The sequence below is a fragment of the Hyperoodon ampullatus genome (genome assembly GCF_949752795.1).
Source record: "Hyperoodon ampullatus genome assembly, chromosome: 12".
In the NCBI taxonomy this organism is placed as follows: Eukaryota; Metazoa; Chordata; class Mammalia; order Artiodactyla; family Ziphiidae; genus Hyperoodon; species Hyperoodon ampullatus.
The window spans coordinates 55,367,277-55,384,027 of record NC_136925.1 but is presented as its reverse complement, the minus strand read 5'-3'; the positions used below and the strand labels follow the sequence as shown (position 1 = coordinate 55,384,027).

At 36.9% G+C, this 16,751-nt stretch overlaps 1 protein-coding gene across 5 annotated transcripts in view; it reads left to right on the top strand.

Annotated features, from left to right (window-relative positions):
- PTPRK (protein tyrosine phosphatase receptor type K) overlaps window positions 1-16,137 on the top strand; it is a gene marked incomplete at its 3' end in the record, with an annotated part of 565,453 nt that extends 549,316 nt beyond the window's left edge. For all 5 annotated transcript variants that reach the window (XM_079716965.1, XM_079716964.1, XM_079716962.1 and 2 more), the window contains 9 exons: window positions 1,020-1,174; window positions 3,911-4,046; window positions 4,238-4,387; window positions 5,274-5,447; window positions 8,346-8,477; window positions 8,617-8,742; window positions 11,583-11,746; window positions 12,279-12,414; window positions 15,902-16,137. In XM_079716965.1, the coding sequence (XP_079573091.1) occupies window positions 1,020-1,174; window positions 3,911-4,046; window positions 4,238-4,387; window positions 5,274-5,447; window positions 8,346-8,477; window positions 8,617-8,742; window positions 11,583-11,746; window positions 12,279-12,414; window positions 15,902-15,955 (1,227 nt within the window). The remainder of the gene's footprint in view (window positions 1-1,019; window positions 1,175-3,910; window positions 4,047-4,237; window positions 4,388-5,273; window positions 5,448-8,345; window positions 8,478-8,616; window positions 8,743-11,582; window positions 11,747-12,278; window positions 12,415-15,901) is intronic.
- Between the last annotated feature and the right edge of the window lie 614 nt (window positions 16,138-16,751).

The following is a 16,751-nucleotide window of genomic DNA, read 5'->3' as shown; positions in this document are numbered from 1 at the left end:
CGTCCGGAGCCTGTGCTCCACAACAGGAGAGGCCACAACAGTGAGAGGCCCGCATACCGCAAAAAAAAAAAAAAAAAAGATGGAATCTAAAGATAAACTTTCTCAATTTAGTTCATTTATTTCATGCAATTTTCCCACCTTTTCTGAGGAACAAGTGAGACTGAGATTCACAGATATTTCCACAGTAGAGTTGGAAATATATGGATCATAGGGAGGTTTGGGGGGCTACAAATGTGGATTCTTAAAAATAAATTATGCAGCATTTGATCTGTATTCTCCAAACACTGCTACTACAATGTACAGGCTTCTTTTAACAAAAAAGGAAGGGGTGGGGGGGAAGGAAGGGAAGAGCTTTGAAATGTGTATTGAAAGGGTTCTCTTAAATTAACCCAACAGGAGAGAGACACAACAATGGATGCTTTGCTTCTTTCATTTTGTATTTTTGTTGCCATAAATAATCCTCTGTGTGCTGAATTATTTCACAGAGTTTAGAAAAATAGTCTGCCCAAAGAACAGTTTAGCTGTCTGTATATTTTTACAAACCAATCTAGAGTAGTACTGTTCTGGAAAATCCCTACACGCTATGCTTCAAAACTATTTTCAACATGGATAAGCAAGGCATCAAAATCTCTTTGTGAGGTGAGAAGTAGAAAGTTGCTTTTATACACCACTTGAGAACTCAGTGCGTTGGGTCAGTAGGGCAGCATTTTAACTTCCCATTTCTTCCTTTTCCCCTAATCATTTTATGTGTTGTCATTCCAAGTAAGGAACAGACTGTCAAGGTAAATAAAATTTACCCAGACTTATAGAACTGAGCAAGACTTCTAATTTTCTTTCTTTGGCAGTTGTCTGACAATAAAGGTAAGTTCCTAGGCCATGTCAGCACCCTTTTTCAGAAAAAGCATGGTCTTTGATAAATTTCTCACTTTTTTCATTGTCAATCAGGTCTAGTACTTGTGGTTGTCTTTAATGGCTCTATTTTGGTCCTTTTGAAAACACTTCTTTACATGTTTGCACAGAGGGGATACAGTGAGATGCGTGAAGTTAAACAGTTCCATTTCACTGGCTGGCCTGACCATGGAGTACCCTACCATGCTACAGGCCTTCTTTCCTTTATCCGGCGGGTCAAGTTCTCCAACCCTCCCAGCGCTGGCCCCATCGTTGTGCATTGCAGGTAAGTGGTAGTCCAAATGGCATTGACTGTGTGCAGCCAGCTTTTAAAAAATATCCAGACAAGGCTTGTAAGCACAAAAACGAAGGCATACTGACAACAGGCGTCCCCACCCCCTGGGCGGGTACTGGGCCGCAGGGCGAGAGGTGAGCGGCGGGAGAGAGAGAGAGAGAGAGGGAGAGCGAAGCTTCATCTGCAGCTCCCCATTGCTCCCCAGCGCTCGCGTTACTGCCTGAACCATCCCCCTACCCACCCCCAACCCCCGACTGCCGGCTGTGGAAAAATTGTCTTCCACAAAACCGGTCCCTGGTGCCAAAAATGTTGGGGACCGCTGGCTTACAAGGTTTCAGCTTTCATGTATTACAGATAAGGTAAAACAGTAATAAAATAAAAGTTAACTCTAAGAAAGATATAAAATAGAAACTTCAGAAATAAATATATTCATCGTAATGTGTGTAGTATTGTCTATAATTGCGAGTGTAGAAACTCTGCCTTTTAGTGGCAACATCTGTGTGTGTGTTGTGGTGTTTTTTTTTTTTTAATCACTTTTGCAAATCCCATATTATATTATGGAATGGTAGGTAAAGGTAGAGATTTCTTGCCTATCTAGTAAATTCCCAATAGAATCCTAGCTTTTAAAACTAAATTTGGTAAAAATAAGATACAGTGTATGTGTGTGGAAAAAAAAAGATAATAATTCCATCATTGCTAAAAGAGTTTTCTCATACCCTTTCCAGTTTATTGTCCTTCCCACATAGAAGCAACCATTATTCTGATTTCTATCACCACAGACTTGCTTTGCCAGGCCTTGAACTTCACATATATAGAATCATACTTATGTCTTCTTTGCGTCTGGCTTCTTTTGATCAACTTAATGTTTTCGAGATTCATCCAGTGTGTTGCTTTTATCAGTAGTTTATTTCCTTTTACTGCTAAATAGTATTCTATTTTATGGACATATATCACAATTTGTTTATCCATTTTCCTGTTGATGAATATTGGCTTTGGTGCCAATTTTTGGTTAGTATGAATAAAGCTTCTAAGAATTAAAAAAACTAAATTTGAGGCATACAGAGTTATTAAATGGTTTAAATTGCAAGAATTTGTGCTGTAAAACAGCTACTTAAGATTTTTTTTAAAGCCATCCATCAGAGAACCTTGAAGACTACATCAGTAAAATCCAGCAAATATATGCCAGAAAAATCTGATTATCCAGACTTTCTTCTGATTAGAAACTTCTCTTAAAACAAGCATTCAGAGACACTAAAAGCAAATTACATGGCCTCATTTTGAGATACGAACAGAAAAATATGTACTGAATCTGTAAAGCTTTTCCTAAATGCTGCACACTATTCTCAAATACTATCCCTTCCAAGCTACATAATAGGTTGTGCTTAAGCATTTTTTTTCTTTCTGAAAATCCAGACTATTCAGTAGTCAAATGACCATGTATAAAAGGGGAAAAATAAAGCACAGAGAATACAATAAAAGTAAGGTGTCCCATTAGGATCAGATACTGTGTACCTTGCAAAAAAAATCTGTTCATTCCTCCTCAAGAAATCTGATGTACTCTTCAATTACTTTCTTGTCTCACACCCTGGGAACAGTGATTGAGAAGATGGTAGGCAAAAAAAAAATAGAGATAGCCACAATACCTTTTACTTAAATTTCTTAAATAACAGTAAGCTTAAGAGAAATGACCAAATCTGGACAACAAAGACATAATGTTAATAGTCTATCTATGCATTTAGAAAATGAGATAAATGGGTTTTCAATTATGGGGTGTCCTGACTTATCATAGAGGTTTACTTTCCTATGAATTGCTTGCTTCAGAAGTGCTCCAAGATTCTCAGATACTCTCTTGAAACAGAAGTGTCATTTTCTACTTACACTTGGGTATCTGAATTTATGGAAAAGAGGAAGCTAACTACAAAGTGAATTTCCTGTAAAAATCCCAACTATATCTTGTTTGCTCCATTGACTTCTATATATAATTGGAGAAGTACTTGTAGAAATATTTCCAGTGGGTAAAATAATCAATAGTGAATTATGATTCAACTACTGAATTAAATACAGTAAGATGGTGGCATCTTTGTGACCTGTTAAGAATTATATTTCATACCTCACAATTCATTTTCGTTTTCTCTTTGGATCACCGTTCAAATATTCTTTTTACTGTTGGTCTTCTCCCCATTGATAACCGCCATTTTCTTCCCCACCCTCACTAATAACACTTCCCCTGAATTGTGACTCCTCAGATTTTCCATTTAAAGGTTTTGGAATTAATGTTCTTTTGCCTTGACAAGAGTCTGTCTGACTAAGACAGCATTCCTGCATTTTGCCCGAGTGCCCACAACTATGTGAGTGTGAGTCTCTCAGTCTCAGGTGAAAGTTTAAGGCACGAATCCACTCCTTGATCAATTCTATGAGCTTGAAATTTATGTAAAGTGAAGACTGTAAGAGAGCTATGGAACTTGAGTGACACATATACATTATTTTCAAAACAGAGTTTGATTTGCAAAGCTTGTATCTTTTCATTTGTTCCAATCCTCAGTTTACACAAAAGTAGATTACTCTACATGAAGTTATTTGTTCATTAATAAGCATTTACACAGTAAGTACAAATTATGTCTTATACTTTGTTAAATCAGTTTGATTCCACTTATTTGAAAATTGGAAGGATCTTTCAATTTTCATAGACATGCTTCCTGTAGTTCTTTAGATCTGTTTATTTTTCAGTGCTGGTGCTGGACGAACTGGTTGTTACATTGTGATTGACATCATGCTGGACATGGCTGAAAGAGAGGGTGTTGTTGACATCTACAACTGTGTCAAAGCCTTAAGATCTCGTCGTATCAATATGGTCCAGACAGAGGTGTGTTGATTGCTGATTAACCTCTAGTGGCTTTTTTATGTTGTTTGCTTTCCAAAATTTAACAAACTAAATACTAGGTGTTTTTCACATAAAATCGATATTAGCTCATCAAGTCATATAGAAAAAATGCTTTGATGAAAGAACATTTATATTAAATATTATGAAATTTTTCCTTTTCTTTCTTTTGATAGGAACAGTACATTTTTATTCATGATGCCATTTTAGAAGCCTGCTTATGTGGAGAAACTGCCATACCTGTCTGTGAATTTAAAGCTGCATATTTTGATATGATTAGAATAGACTCCCAGACAAACTCTTCACATCTCAAAGATGAATTCCAGGTATTTACTATTTCTACAGCCTCTTTTATGAACAACTTATTACAATTTGTTCTGGGCAGTCTTAATTCTTCTAAGAAACATCTTTCAAATCAAACTTATAACCTTTGACCCTACTTTAAGTATAATATAATACCCGTCTGTTTCATTATACGTATTATGCAGTCACTTTTGTGTTAATGAGCTCATATCTGCTGTATCTTGAAGGGCAAATGAGTTCAGACTCAGGGAAAAGTGTGGGAAAAGGTATCATAAAAGTCAAATTTAGTGGTAATTTGGGTGTGTTTACAACCTTTTTCCAAATGCAGTCTTATGGATTTTAACCTTCTGTGTTACTCACAATGTGAGATCAAGAACATTAATAATAATAGCTAGAGTTTGTGCTAAATATCATCTCTAAATAATCCCCAATGTTTTCATTGCCCTTAAAACACCCCTAAAGCTATGTGACTGTGAAGTCAAGAATAACTCTAGAAACCTAATACTTTGATTCTTTGCCCAGTGCTCTTTCCAACATGCAATAGCATGTCTTCAAATATGGCATATTAAAATGTTATTACAAATGATAACTTTATGATGGGTCATCATCAAGGGCCACTCTGATTGCATTTTCTTTGGTTAGGCAATACATTTTGCAGGTTGCTGTGTTGTTTAGTATCCCTTTCCCTTTTAAGAAGAGGCCCATTGTACAATGTGTGTATTGTTTCTTTGTCACTTCTCTGGCTTCATTAGCTTTAACTACAAAGTCTATCAGCGTGTCATCGTGGCAAATGCCATTGGCTTGCACAAATCCTTCACATTCTACTTGGCCTCCTAAATGCTTGATAGATCTGTGTTATGCTATTAAATGGGTCACTGTCTTTTAACCTGGGTTCCCTTTTCTTTTCAGACCTTGAATTCAGTCACCCCTCGACTACAAGCTGAGGACTGCAGTATAGCTTGCCTGCCAAGGAACCATGACAAGAACCGTTTCATGGACATGCTGCCACCTGACAGATGTCTGCCTTTTTTAATTACAATTGATGGGGAGAGTAGTAACTACATCAATGCTGCTCTTATGGACGTAAGAGACTGCTCTCTTTGTTAGTGTAAAGTGTCATGAAAAGCTGCAAAATTGATGAACACTGGCTAGTTCTCTTTTCAAGAAAATTTAAATGGCCTAAAAAGGAAAATTGGAAACTTTCATTGAAATACGAATTTTTTTTTGGAGAATGACTTTGAATTTCCCTTCCAGTGATTCTTAGGCACTATAAATTTTAGACTTGACTATAAGTTTGGCACTTGGTTGTCAATTATTATAAAATTTCTGTACAAGAAATATCTACAGGTGATAGTTTTTATCCTAATTATTTTCAGGAAAGAGAATCATGCTTATCTGTTTCGAAGTTTTAAAATCACAGAATGCCATATTCTACTGAAATTGTGTTAGTTTGGAAATTTTTATCTCTGACATTTAATGTTCCAATAATTTATAGCTAACTTGTATGTAGGTTATTAATGAATAGAGACTAGATATAAATAACTAAGGAAGGCATGGAAGATATCATGTTAACACATTGATCATAATGAAGGAACTCTCTTACCCCACCCCAATCTTCACACTGTAGATGGTAGAGCATGTACTCAGCATGTTAGCGTCCCATAGACAGAACAATATGGAAAGAGAATTTTAAATGTCTTTGGTCTCCTTGTTTTGCTTACCTTGGGAAGAAGTAAGAAGGGTTTCAAGTTCAGAATCCTTTTAGTTTATCACCTTCATTCATAAACATCTCTAGTTTTTGCCCTTTAGGTTATGGAACTGTAGTAAGGAGAAATCAGAAGTCAGGTTTCACTCCTGGGTGACTAATAATGAAGCTTTCTAAGTAATTGCTCCTATTGTGTATCCAAAATTAGCTTCTGATAGTAGAGACTTAGAAAAGCCCACATTCCAATTCTAACTTTGACCCAGTTGCTTTGATCTTTTTTATTCTACAGCGCAGAATAGTTTAAAGGCAAGCTCAAGGAGAAAGATGCCACTCCTGCTGTGACCAGAGTCTTGCCTAGTCATTACTCATATCTCCTGAAATCACATTGGATCCTCACTGTACTTTTTCTTCCAAATTTAATTGTCTGGAAAGGCAAACATACTAAATACAGAGAAAACACACAGAACTTTTTGTTTCTGAGCCAGTTTAGATTTGGATGAAAAAAGGCCGAGTGAAAAAGGGAAAAAGAAAATATTAGGAAAGAATACTGATGAGGCATGTGTTTGAGGCATTTTTTGTCTTTGGCGTTTCTTTCAAATATTTTCCTAATTTTCAGATTGTTTTCTAGTCAATATGAAGACTGAAGCTTGTATTCTACCTGTTCTTATTCTCTGTTTAATTCCCTGTGATTCAACACAGATATATTTTGTAGTTGAAACTGCCCTGTGGATTTAGTAGTGTGGTTAGGGCTTCAGAAATTTTGGTTCGGTTTGGCTAATAAGAGTGGGCTCACTGGTCAACACTCCCCACTTTCCCCTGCCCTCTACCCACGTCGTAAGGGTCATATACCCTACGCCACGCCTGTGAAGAATTAGGAGGTAAGGCCAAGGATCCTGCGATTTCAAAGCTTTAGATGTGCTCTTGCACTTAGAGAGGAAGGGAAAAGGAAATCTTCAGTCTTCTCTCACATCATCTGCTCCTCATCTATCTCCCCTCCCCTGTGACTCAAAAAAGGAATAAAAGCCTTTTAGCCTTCCTTGACTTACTTTCCCATGGAGCAGACGTTTAATTGGAAGGGAAGCTTACTTCTTTCTTCTGATCCTTTGCCATGAGCTTTCATACTCTCTTTAGGAGGGTACTCACCCCAACTGTGGGTGTGACTTTGTGAGGTCTTAAGGTCATATAGAAGCAGCCGGTGAATTACTATCTCCTCAGATTTATCCTGAAGTCTTCCATGGAGTGAAACACTATGGTTAGCAGCATTTCCCAAATGGTGATAGGATCTATGAAGTTTAAAGGTCAATTTCTACACTGGTTTAAGACACTTGAAGGACTTAAAGAGTAGTATGATACAAATGAGTTAGGAGATTACTGACAATTTTTATCAGCATTAAAGAAATCCATCTCAGGCAACTGTCTAGTTATATTTTTACAAATCATTAGTTTAGTTCATAGAAATATATATTTCTTTTTTAGTGCAGATCATTAGTCTGTAGAATGACAGATTGGCCAGATGAGCCTATCCTCTCCTTCTGGAAAGAGATAATGTGCTGTGTCCCAATCAAGGGGCATTTGGTAAACAAGGAGACATTCCCTCTTATGTGGGCCCAGGAAATGCATTGGTTTTACTCTTTGGCACTTGAAAAATCTTAAATGATTGAAACCATCATTCTGATCATTGATATACATTAGAAATGCCCAGAAAACTATGGAAAGTGGATTGCCTACAAGATGTGTTGATAATGTCGATATAATATAAAAGCACATGAGTTTGAGGCACACGTGTTTTTCTTATTTGGAGTGGAGGAGAGCCAAACAGTTCCATTCACAGCTGATAGCAGATAGACATAGATAGATACACGGAGACACACACACATGCCAGGGAATTTTATGCCTTTAACCTCTTAGACTTTGGAAGACTGAAACAGCCCAACAGGTACCTCATGAAGGATGTTAGCCTCAAGAAGTTTCTTTTCTTTTTTTTTTTTTTTTGGTATTTGTGCTATATTTACTTTTATCAACAAAATAAAACAAATTCTTGGCTTAAATTACTGCTGAGGCATCAAAGTCATACAACAGATTGACTGATGACTAGTTGCAGTATATTGCAGTGGTCCAAATCTGTTATTCCATGGCTTAAGCAGCAGGCTGGCTCCATCTCCATATGAAGCTGTTGTGTCTTACTGGCCCTGCATTGAAGTGTACTGAATCTGTTTGTACAACTAATTATTCATTTGAAGTTCTTATGTTTCCCCATCTACCTTGTTTTTTCACAGAGCTACAGGCAACCAGCTGCTTTCATCGTCACACAGTACCCTCTGCCAAACACTGTGAAAGACTTCTGGAGATTAGTGTATGATTATGGCTGTACCTCCATTGTGATGTTAAATGAAGTCGACTTGTCCCAGGTTAATGGTTATAGGTTGCTTTTTGTACTTACGCACAACTTAATAAGGTAGTAATAAAATGGTAAAATCTGCTTTATACTACCCTATTTAGAAAAAATAATGCTTATTTTCTTTTTCTTTCAAAACATTCATCATCTAGGGCTGCCCTCAGTACTGGCCAGAAGAAGGGATGCTACGATATGGCCCTATCCAAGTGGAATGTATGTCTTGTTCAATGGACTGTGATGTGATAAACCGGATTTTTAGGATATGCAATCTAACAAGAGTAAGTCATTAATGATTTTAACTGAGCTGATCCAGAACCAGGTGACCATAATCATGATGGGGTATATTTCCATTCAGACAAAAGAGAGAGTAAAATTAATAAGCTAATAAGCATTATATAATCATTCCCAAAGCTAGTAATCATCTTATGCCTTAGCACTAGAATAAAAATGCATTCTAAAAACAGGAAAGCAGAAATGCTGGAAGCTAGGTTTCCTGGTCAGTTACTAGCCTATTGTATTCTATATGGAAATCTAAATTCAGATTCCTAGGTTCAAGTGAGTTTGATTGTCTGTGCCTGGCCCCTGAGTATAAATAGACTTATCTCGAGGTTGACTACATGTTTTATTAGCATTGATAATCCAACCCAGAAGAGGCGTGCAACTGAAAAATAAGAATATAATACTGATGACAGGAGGAAGTGGTATGTCGGACTAGCCATTATAGAAGGGTTCCATGTCACTATTCCAGTTCTGCTTATAAGAGAGGGCCCCAGGCATGAAGGAAAAGGTAAATCACAGCCATCACTGATTCTCCTCCTACAACTCATCTACAATTTCATCTTTCTTTTTTTTTTTTTTTTTGCGGTACGCGGGCCTCTCACTGTTGTGGCCTCCCCCGTTGCGGAGCACAGGCTCCAGATGCGCAGGCTCAGCGGCCATGGCTCACGGGCCTAGCCACTCCGCAGCATGTGGGACCCTCCCGGACTGGGGCACGAACCCATGTCCCCTGCATCGGCAGGCGGACTCTCAACCACTGCGCCACCAGGGAAGCCCTACAGTTTCATCTTTCTAAATGTCCCAGCATCTGGCTTTGCCCAAATCTATAGCTAGATCCAGTGCTGCTACCACTGTGCCTTTTCCCAGCAGCTAAGTAGCAACTGTGTCCTTCAGAAGTCTTTCTTTCCTTGACACTTCATGTGTTTTGCCATCAGTGACAAATTGTGTGGGGTCTCTCCTTCAAAAAACCAAAAAGTACTAATAAAAACTGTTTAGATTATATAACCACATAGCAAGCAGAGTTTGAAAAGAAAACAGTAGTAACTTCATGGAATTATGGTCTTTTTAAAGAGCTAGGTTACTCTTTTTTAGAGCAGCAATTCTATGTATATGTCTTGTTTTAAGTGTGTGATTAGAATTGTCATGTTTCAGTGTTTCTCACATCAAAATGGCTATATGTGTTTCTGGTTAATAAGTCTGTTTGTGTATAAGTAGAGAAGAAATTCATATCCAATTCTATTGCTCATTTCAGTGGAGAAAAAAAGGATAACTTCAATCATGTCATAATATTCATGCATATCTTAGATGTTAATTTAAAGGAATCTCATTATGTCTGCACATCTGTTACATTATGGTTCCAGTAATATTTTAGCTGAGAAACCGTAGCTGCTAAACTAAGAAAGTAAGACCTGTCTGTTAATTGAGCTGTTTATATGAAAAACATTCTAGGAATAGGAACTGAAATTTGCGTTACATTTTTTTTTGGTCAGCATATTTATCTTCCTCTATATTTGGTATTCTGGTCCTTATTAGTGCGTGATTTTTCTCTCTGTTCCCATTCTCATTATTTAATATCATTCACCTCACCAAATATTTAGTATGCACCAACTAGAGGTTGGGTGTTATACTAGATAGTTCCTTGTCCTACTGAAAGATACATGAGCCCTTGCCATGTGAAGCTTCAGATCTGATACCTTATGATATGGCTCACTTGTGCATTACAAATTCTTCCTTACATTTTCATATGAAGGTTCAAGGTCTTGATTCATTCATTCAACAATACTGTTCTTCGGAAAGTATTTTGCTAAGTTCTAGGGATAGAGATTTTAAGGGAAAAAGAGATTTTCTTGTCCTTAAAGAATTTGTATTTTATCAGGGAAGACAAACATTAAACAACTTATATAATCATTTACAAATAAATGAAATTTTACAGAGAAAAAGTACAAAATACAGAGGATTTGGGTGATCTGACATAGCTGGGTGATCAGAGAAGACTTCTTTGAGGCAGTGATATTTAAGTCAAAATTTGACAAATTTGTAGGAGCTCTTTGGCCATGGGATATCCAGCTACCTTGGTTTACACAGGACAGGGAGGTTTCCTAGAACACATGAATTTTAGTGCAAAGACCAGAAAAGTCCAAGGCAAACCCAAGACAAGTTGATCACTCTGTTTGGGACTGAGAAAAGCAAGCAAGAAGGAGATGTTCAAGGCGAAGGAGAGAGTATGTGCAAAGTTCCCAAGGCAAGAAATGACTTGATAAATAGATTAAGAGAAGGCTAATGTGTCTAGAACTTGAATAGGTTGTTCGAATAAAGGGAAGTTAGAGAAAGAGGTAGAGCCTTATCATATAGGTATTTTTAAGCCATGGCAGCAAATTTGGGTTTTATGCTAAGATCATTTGGAAGCCATTAAATCAGGAAGTGACAGGATCATATTTGCATTTAAAAATAATCATGATGCCTTCAGTAAGAATGGTTTGAAAGGAGATCAAAGTTTGTTCAGGGAGATCAACTAAGAAGTGATTATTATGATTTGTGATTGAGAGTGCAAAGATGTCAGTGGCAATAAAGAGGAGGTGAATTTGAAAGTTATTTAAGAAGTATAAACATAGGAATTGATTATTGGATATGGAGCATGATGGAGAAGCTTGTATAACGGATAATTCTCATGTAACTTAGAATGTTTCTGCACTGGTATGTACATATTTTGGACTTGAATCAGCTAGATTCAGTCCATTGTCAGTGTCATTTATGTCATGGTGTAAATTGATATGAACCTTTTACTTTTTAGTAAAAATTCTAGCCCCAACTTATTTACATAAAAATACTTTTCCCTCTGCAGCCACAGGAAGGTTATCTGATGGTACAGCAGTTTCAGTATCTAGGATGGGCTTCTCATCGAGAAGTGCCTGGCTCCAAACGGTCATTTTTGAAGCTGATACTGCAGGTGGAAAAATGGCAGGAGGAATGCGAGGACGGGGAGGGCCGAACGATCATCCACTGCCTGTGAGTGTGGCGTCTTGGCTTGGCCATTTGGGGGGCCTTGGTGGTCATTTCCTCATTAGCCTTCACGTTTTCTATGTTAAAGAGTAACCAACTCCCATCTTACAGACCTTAACGAGATATTCTTTTGAAACAATCTTCCTGTTTCTTGATTCTATAATTCACTACTAACTTCAACTTTTGTATTTTTTAAATTGATTATTGTATAGTTATTATATAGTTTAAACTCTTTTGAACACTACTCTGAATAACTTTTCTGATTTACACTGTGTACAAATCTATCAAAATCTCAAAGTATCTAGGTTGCAGCCATCTATGGCTGTAACATGTCCCTAAGTATAAGCTACTGAGTTAATGTCATCCTCAAGGGTCTTTCCTTTCTGCTCTCTACACATATATGCACACATGTGAAGCAAAATTAAAACACAAAGGGAAAAAATTAAAAAGATAATGTTTTCTTTTCCCAAACATGATTGTGTGACCTATAGTCACCAAAAGCTTCAATCTAAAATGCCTTTGCTTTCTTTGCTTTTAGAAATGGTGGTGGGCGAAGTGGCATGTTCTGTGCTATAGGCATCGTTGTTGAAATGGTGAAACGGCAAAATGTTGTCGATGTGTTCCATGCGGTCAAGACGCTAAGGAACAGCAAGCCAAACATGGTGGAAGCCCCGGTGAGTCACAGTCTTGTACACAGAAGGGAGGGTAGATATTAGTCAATCATATACCTACTTGTTGATTTGACTTGATACACACATAGTGAATCATATGTATAAATGTGTCTTTGTGGGGACTTTCCTGCCTAATTGATGAATTGCCAAGTATCCCTCTTTACCCACATAAACGTAATCACATATTGCCTAAACTGCTCATGATGAAGAAAACTACTTTCATTTAACTTGGGAAATGTATAGGATTTTTGTTTGTTTCTTTTGAGCAATAGATATTTGCTACAGTAAAATTTGTTAAATGGTTCTATAATAAGAAAATCCTGCTATCTAGGTTTTATTCTTGTTTATTTTTATTTCTTAAACAATATTGAGATAACTGGTAAAACATTTTGAGGGATATACTCATAGGTTGCATCTAGCACTTTTTATATCAGTTTTTTTTTGTTTGTTTCTTTGTTTTTTTAATTTATTTTTGGCTGTGTTGGGTCTTCGTTGCTGCGCACAGGCTTTCTCTAGTTGCAGCAAGTGGGAGCTATTCTTCATCACGGTGCGTGGGCTTCTCATTGCGGTGGCTTCTCTTATTGCAGAGCACAGACTCTAGGCGTGCAGGCTTTAGTAGCTGCAACATGCGGGCTCAGTAGTTGTGGCTCGCAGGCTCTAGAGCAAAGGCTCAGTCGTTGTGGTGCACGGGCTTAGTTGCTCCACAGCATATGGGATCTTCCCGGGCCAGGGATCAAACCTGTGTGCCCTGCATTGGCAGGCAGATTCTCAGCCACTGCACCACCAGGGAAGCCCTGCATCTAGCACTTTAGACACCCAGTGTTTTTAAAGGGCAAATGAAATTTATTTTAGTCATTATCTATAATTCTTCATTGCTGGTCAAATTATAATTTTTTAAACTATCTCCATTGACAGTTTTCAGCTTTACCAATTTTAGAACGTAGTTCATTGATATTATTTGAATTAGCCAGGGCTCACAAAATCACAACACAGATTACAAAATAAGAGTAGGGAGGTAGGTGTATGTAGGAGCTCGTCTGGTTGAAGCTGTATGCAGAGGAAGAAAGTTAACTTCTCTAGCATATTCGACTTCTAAAGTGATGGCTGTGGGTTACACATATGTGCATGGCAGGATAAGGTCAGGGGCAGCTGTGTAGTTTATGCTCACAGAAAAGTAAACCAGAAAAACCAAGACATCATTGTTGCTTGCCCTACATTTATCAAGATGATCAGATAACAAAAGTGAGAATTCAATAAACCTTTAAAGTATTTTCACCACTTCCTGCTCATGGATTGTTCACACAAGAGGTGCATTGCTTCCTGAGACAAAATCTGAAGAGTTACATTTATGCTGTTGCACTTTGAAGAACGGTCACAGACTTCTTCCCTTCTACAAGTCCTCAAAGCCCCTCTACTGCAGCTCATACCTTAGGTATTGCTGTTGTCCCAATAAGATGATACTGGCTTTGACTGGGGTGTTGGCAATGGAGCTGGAGGAAGGGGGGTATAGATTTGAGGGAATTTTGAGGTAGAACTCTGAGGTCTTTTTACAAAATGGGCGGGTAATGGTTAGGTCTTTACACTCTCTGCTGTCTGAAGAGTTTTTAATGTAAACTCTGCCTCTATCTCTCAGATCAAATCTTCCAAAATCATCAATAAGATCACTTCTGGCCGCAGCATTCAAATCATACTTCCAAATTTAACTCTGATTTCTCACTGTTCCTTAAAAAAAAAGGTCTATGATTAAACTCTGCCATTCTAGAACCTTCTTAAAAGTTACTATTTACCTTTACATTCATGTCCCATGAATCCTGACTACACACCCAATTTGTGTTTAATCAAGGTTAATGATTAGTTCAGTGTGCTGTTGAATTGAACTGATGAGTTTGGTAAGAAAATTTAGAGAGTAAACCAAATTGCTAGAGACTGATTAAAGAGATGTAACAGTTCCCAAGCACTTTTTGGTTCTTGAGATGCACTTGCCACAGTGGTAGGCTAATTTAAATCACAGCTACTTGATAATTAGGGTAGGATTGATAAAGACCTCTTGGGGAAAGTTTTTATTTCCCTCATTTATTGCTGGAGACACCTGGAAGTTCTCTTTTGAAATAATATGCGTTTTAGATTGTTCTCTAATTCAGCCTGAATTTTACCCACTTGGACTGAATTGGGAAGATTTTAATACATATTGCAAGTAATAATTTGTAATGCAGTCTGAATTTTTCTAAATTCTTCATAATGGAGTGACACACAGATGGACTGAGAGGAAAGGCAGTTTTAACTCAAAAAATTTTTGTTAACCAAGTTGTCTTAAATAAATAAAGGCAGAAGAAATAAATTTTTCTGGTAAAAGTAAGCTCAAAAAAATTTAAGAACCACTAACCATTTTTGAAAATTTTACTTAAATTCCCTGATAGACCAAAAACTGTGTCAAAAATTAAGAATATGGGGCTTCCCTGGTGGCGCAGTTTTTGAGAGTCCGCCTGCCGATGCAGGGGACGTGGGTTTGTGCCCCGGTTCGGGAAGATCCCACGTGCCGCGGAGTGGCTGGACCCGTGAGCCATGGCCGCTGAGCCTGCGCGTCCGGAGCCTGTGCTCCGCAACGGGAGAGGCAGCAACAGTGAGAGGCCCGCGTACCGCAAAAAAAAAAAAAAAAAAAAAAATTAAGATTTTGGATGTTCACGTATGTAAGTCAAATCGTTATGCCATACACCTTAAACATACAGTGCTATATGTCAATTATATCTCAGTAAAACTGGAAGAAGAAATTAAGAATTTGGAATTGTTGAGTGGCAGTCTGAAATGACTGGCTTTTTTTAATACCACTAAGGAAAGTATCTGAAGTGAGGAGAAATATATTTGCATGTTCACTCTAGGACTATTTATAGTAAAGAAAAACATAAATGCAATATTATAGTCAATCCACATATTAGACTTTTATGAAGTATTAAAAGAGGTGTTAAATAACATAAGAAAAGGATACATAACAATGCTAAACAACAGAAAATAAAATATAAAGTTATATCCCCAAACATAGATAAGCAATTAATATTTATTCTAAAGTATTTATTATTTCAACCATGCATAAAAATGGACTGAATTAACACTAAGGTAGTATTTTAAACAGTTGTTTCTGATAACAGATTTATAGAAACTTTTTCTGATTATCTTTTTCTATACTTGGAAATTTTTCTGTACTGATCAGGTATTACTATTATAATCAGATAATACTGAAGATTTTTTTAATTTGATATAAAATATGAGGCAAAGACAACATATCTTTTTACATCAAGTTCCTTTTTCTTAAACAGCAATCATTAGACTCAAATGTAAAATATGCATGCCTAGATGTTAAACTTGTATATAGAAAAAAAAACTGTAATTCTTGAAAAATCTAAATTGAATGCAAGTATTCATTTGATAGCTATTATTCTCCATTCTTCTCCTTTTTCTTAACTTTGCTCCACCCTTTTGTTTTAACATCTTTCAGGAGCAGTACCGTTTCTGCTACGACGTAGCTTTGGAGTACCTGGAGTCATCTTAGTTGGGGGAGACTTCAAAGTGCATCCAAGCAGAACCCATTCATCTGTTGAGCCAGCAGCTGTTGTACGTGTCACACCTGTGCAGAAAGATTTTAATGTGGGGGGTGGGAGGCTTTTACATTTGAGAGGTAAAAGTATTTTTCTTATGAAGTTGTGTATCTTAATAAAAAGGACTCAGTTTCTATTACTGTATGAAAGCATCAACATTTCGTGCCACATAAATTTTATTTAATAAGAAGCAGATTCAAATGAGAACTTCTCAGTGTTTGTCCAGTGAACATGCAGCCTTTTCTCTCCTGGCTTTGGTAGAGCAGCCACCACGTGTTGCATGAATTAATACTTTCTATGTGGCATTTTTCTCCCTTTTTCAGATAAAAGATGTTAAATCTTTCAAGGAAGAAGAAAGAAAAGCTGTGCAAATTCATAGGAAAGTTCATTTTTTAATATGTTTCAAGTGTAGCAGATCTCTATATAAATATATAAATATATATAACTGGCTTATTTTCCTTTAATGTGCAATGATGGCTGGATCATTTAAAGTTCTTTTTAGAAAACAACATAAGCCAAAGACTCAAGTGTAAATATGTCTATATGGAGAAAGCACATTATATTTATTGGTTACTACATTCCTTTTTTGATGGCTAAACTACTACCACCACACAATCATTTTTTTTTTCTGAAGAAAGCTTTTTCTTTCACTAAAATCAACTGTAAACAATTTTTGTAGATTATTTTTTGTATGTTTAGTGTAAGTAGAGGATAAACTTTTTATTCATAAACCAGGAAGCAATGTTCTTT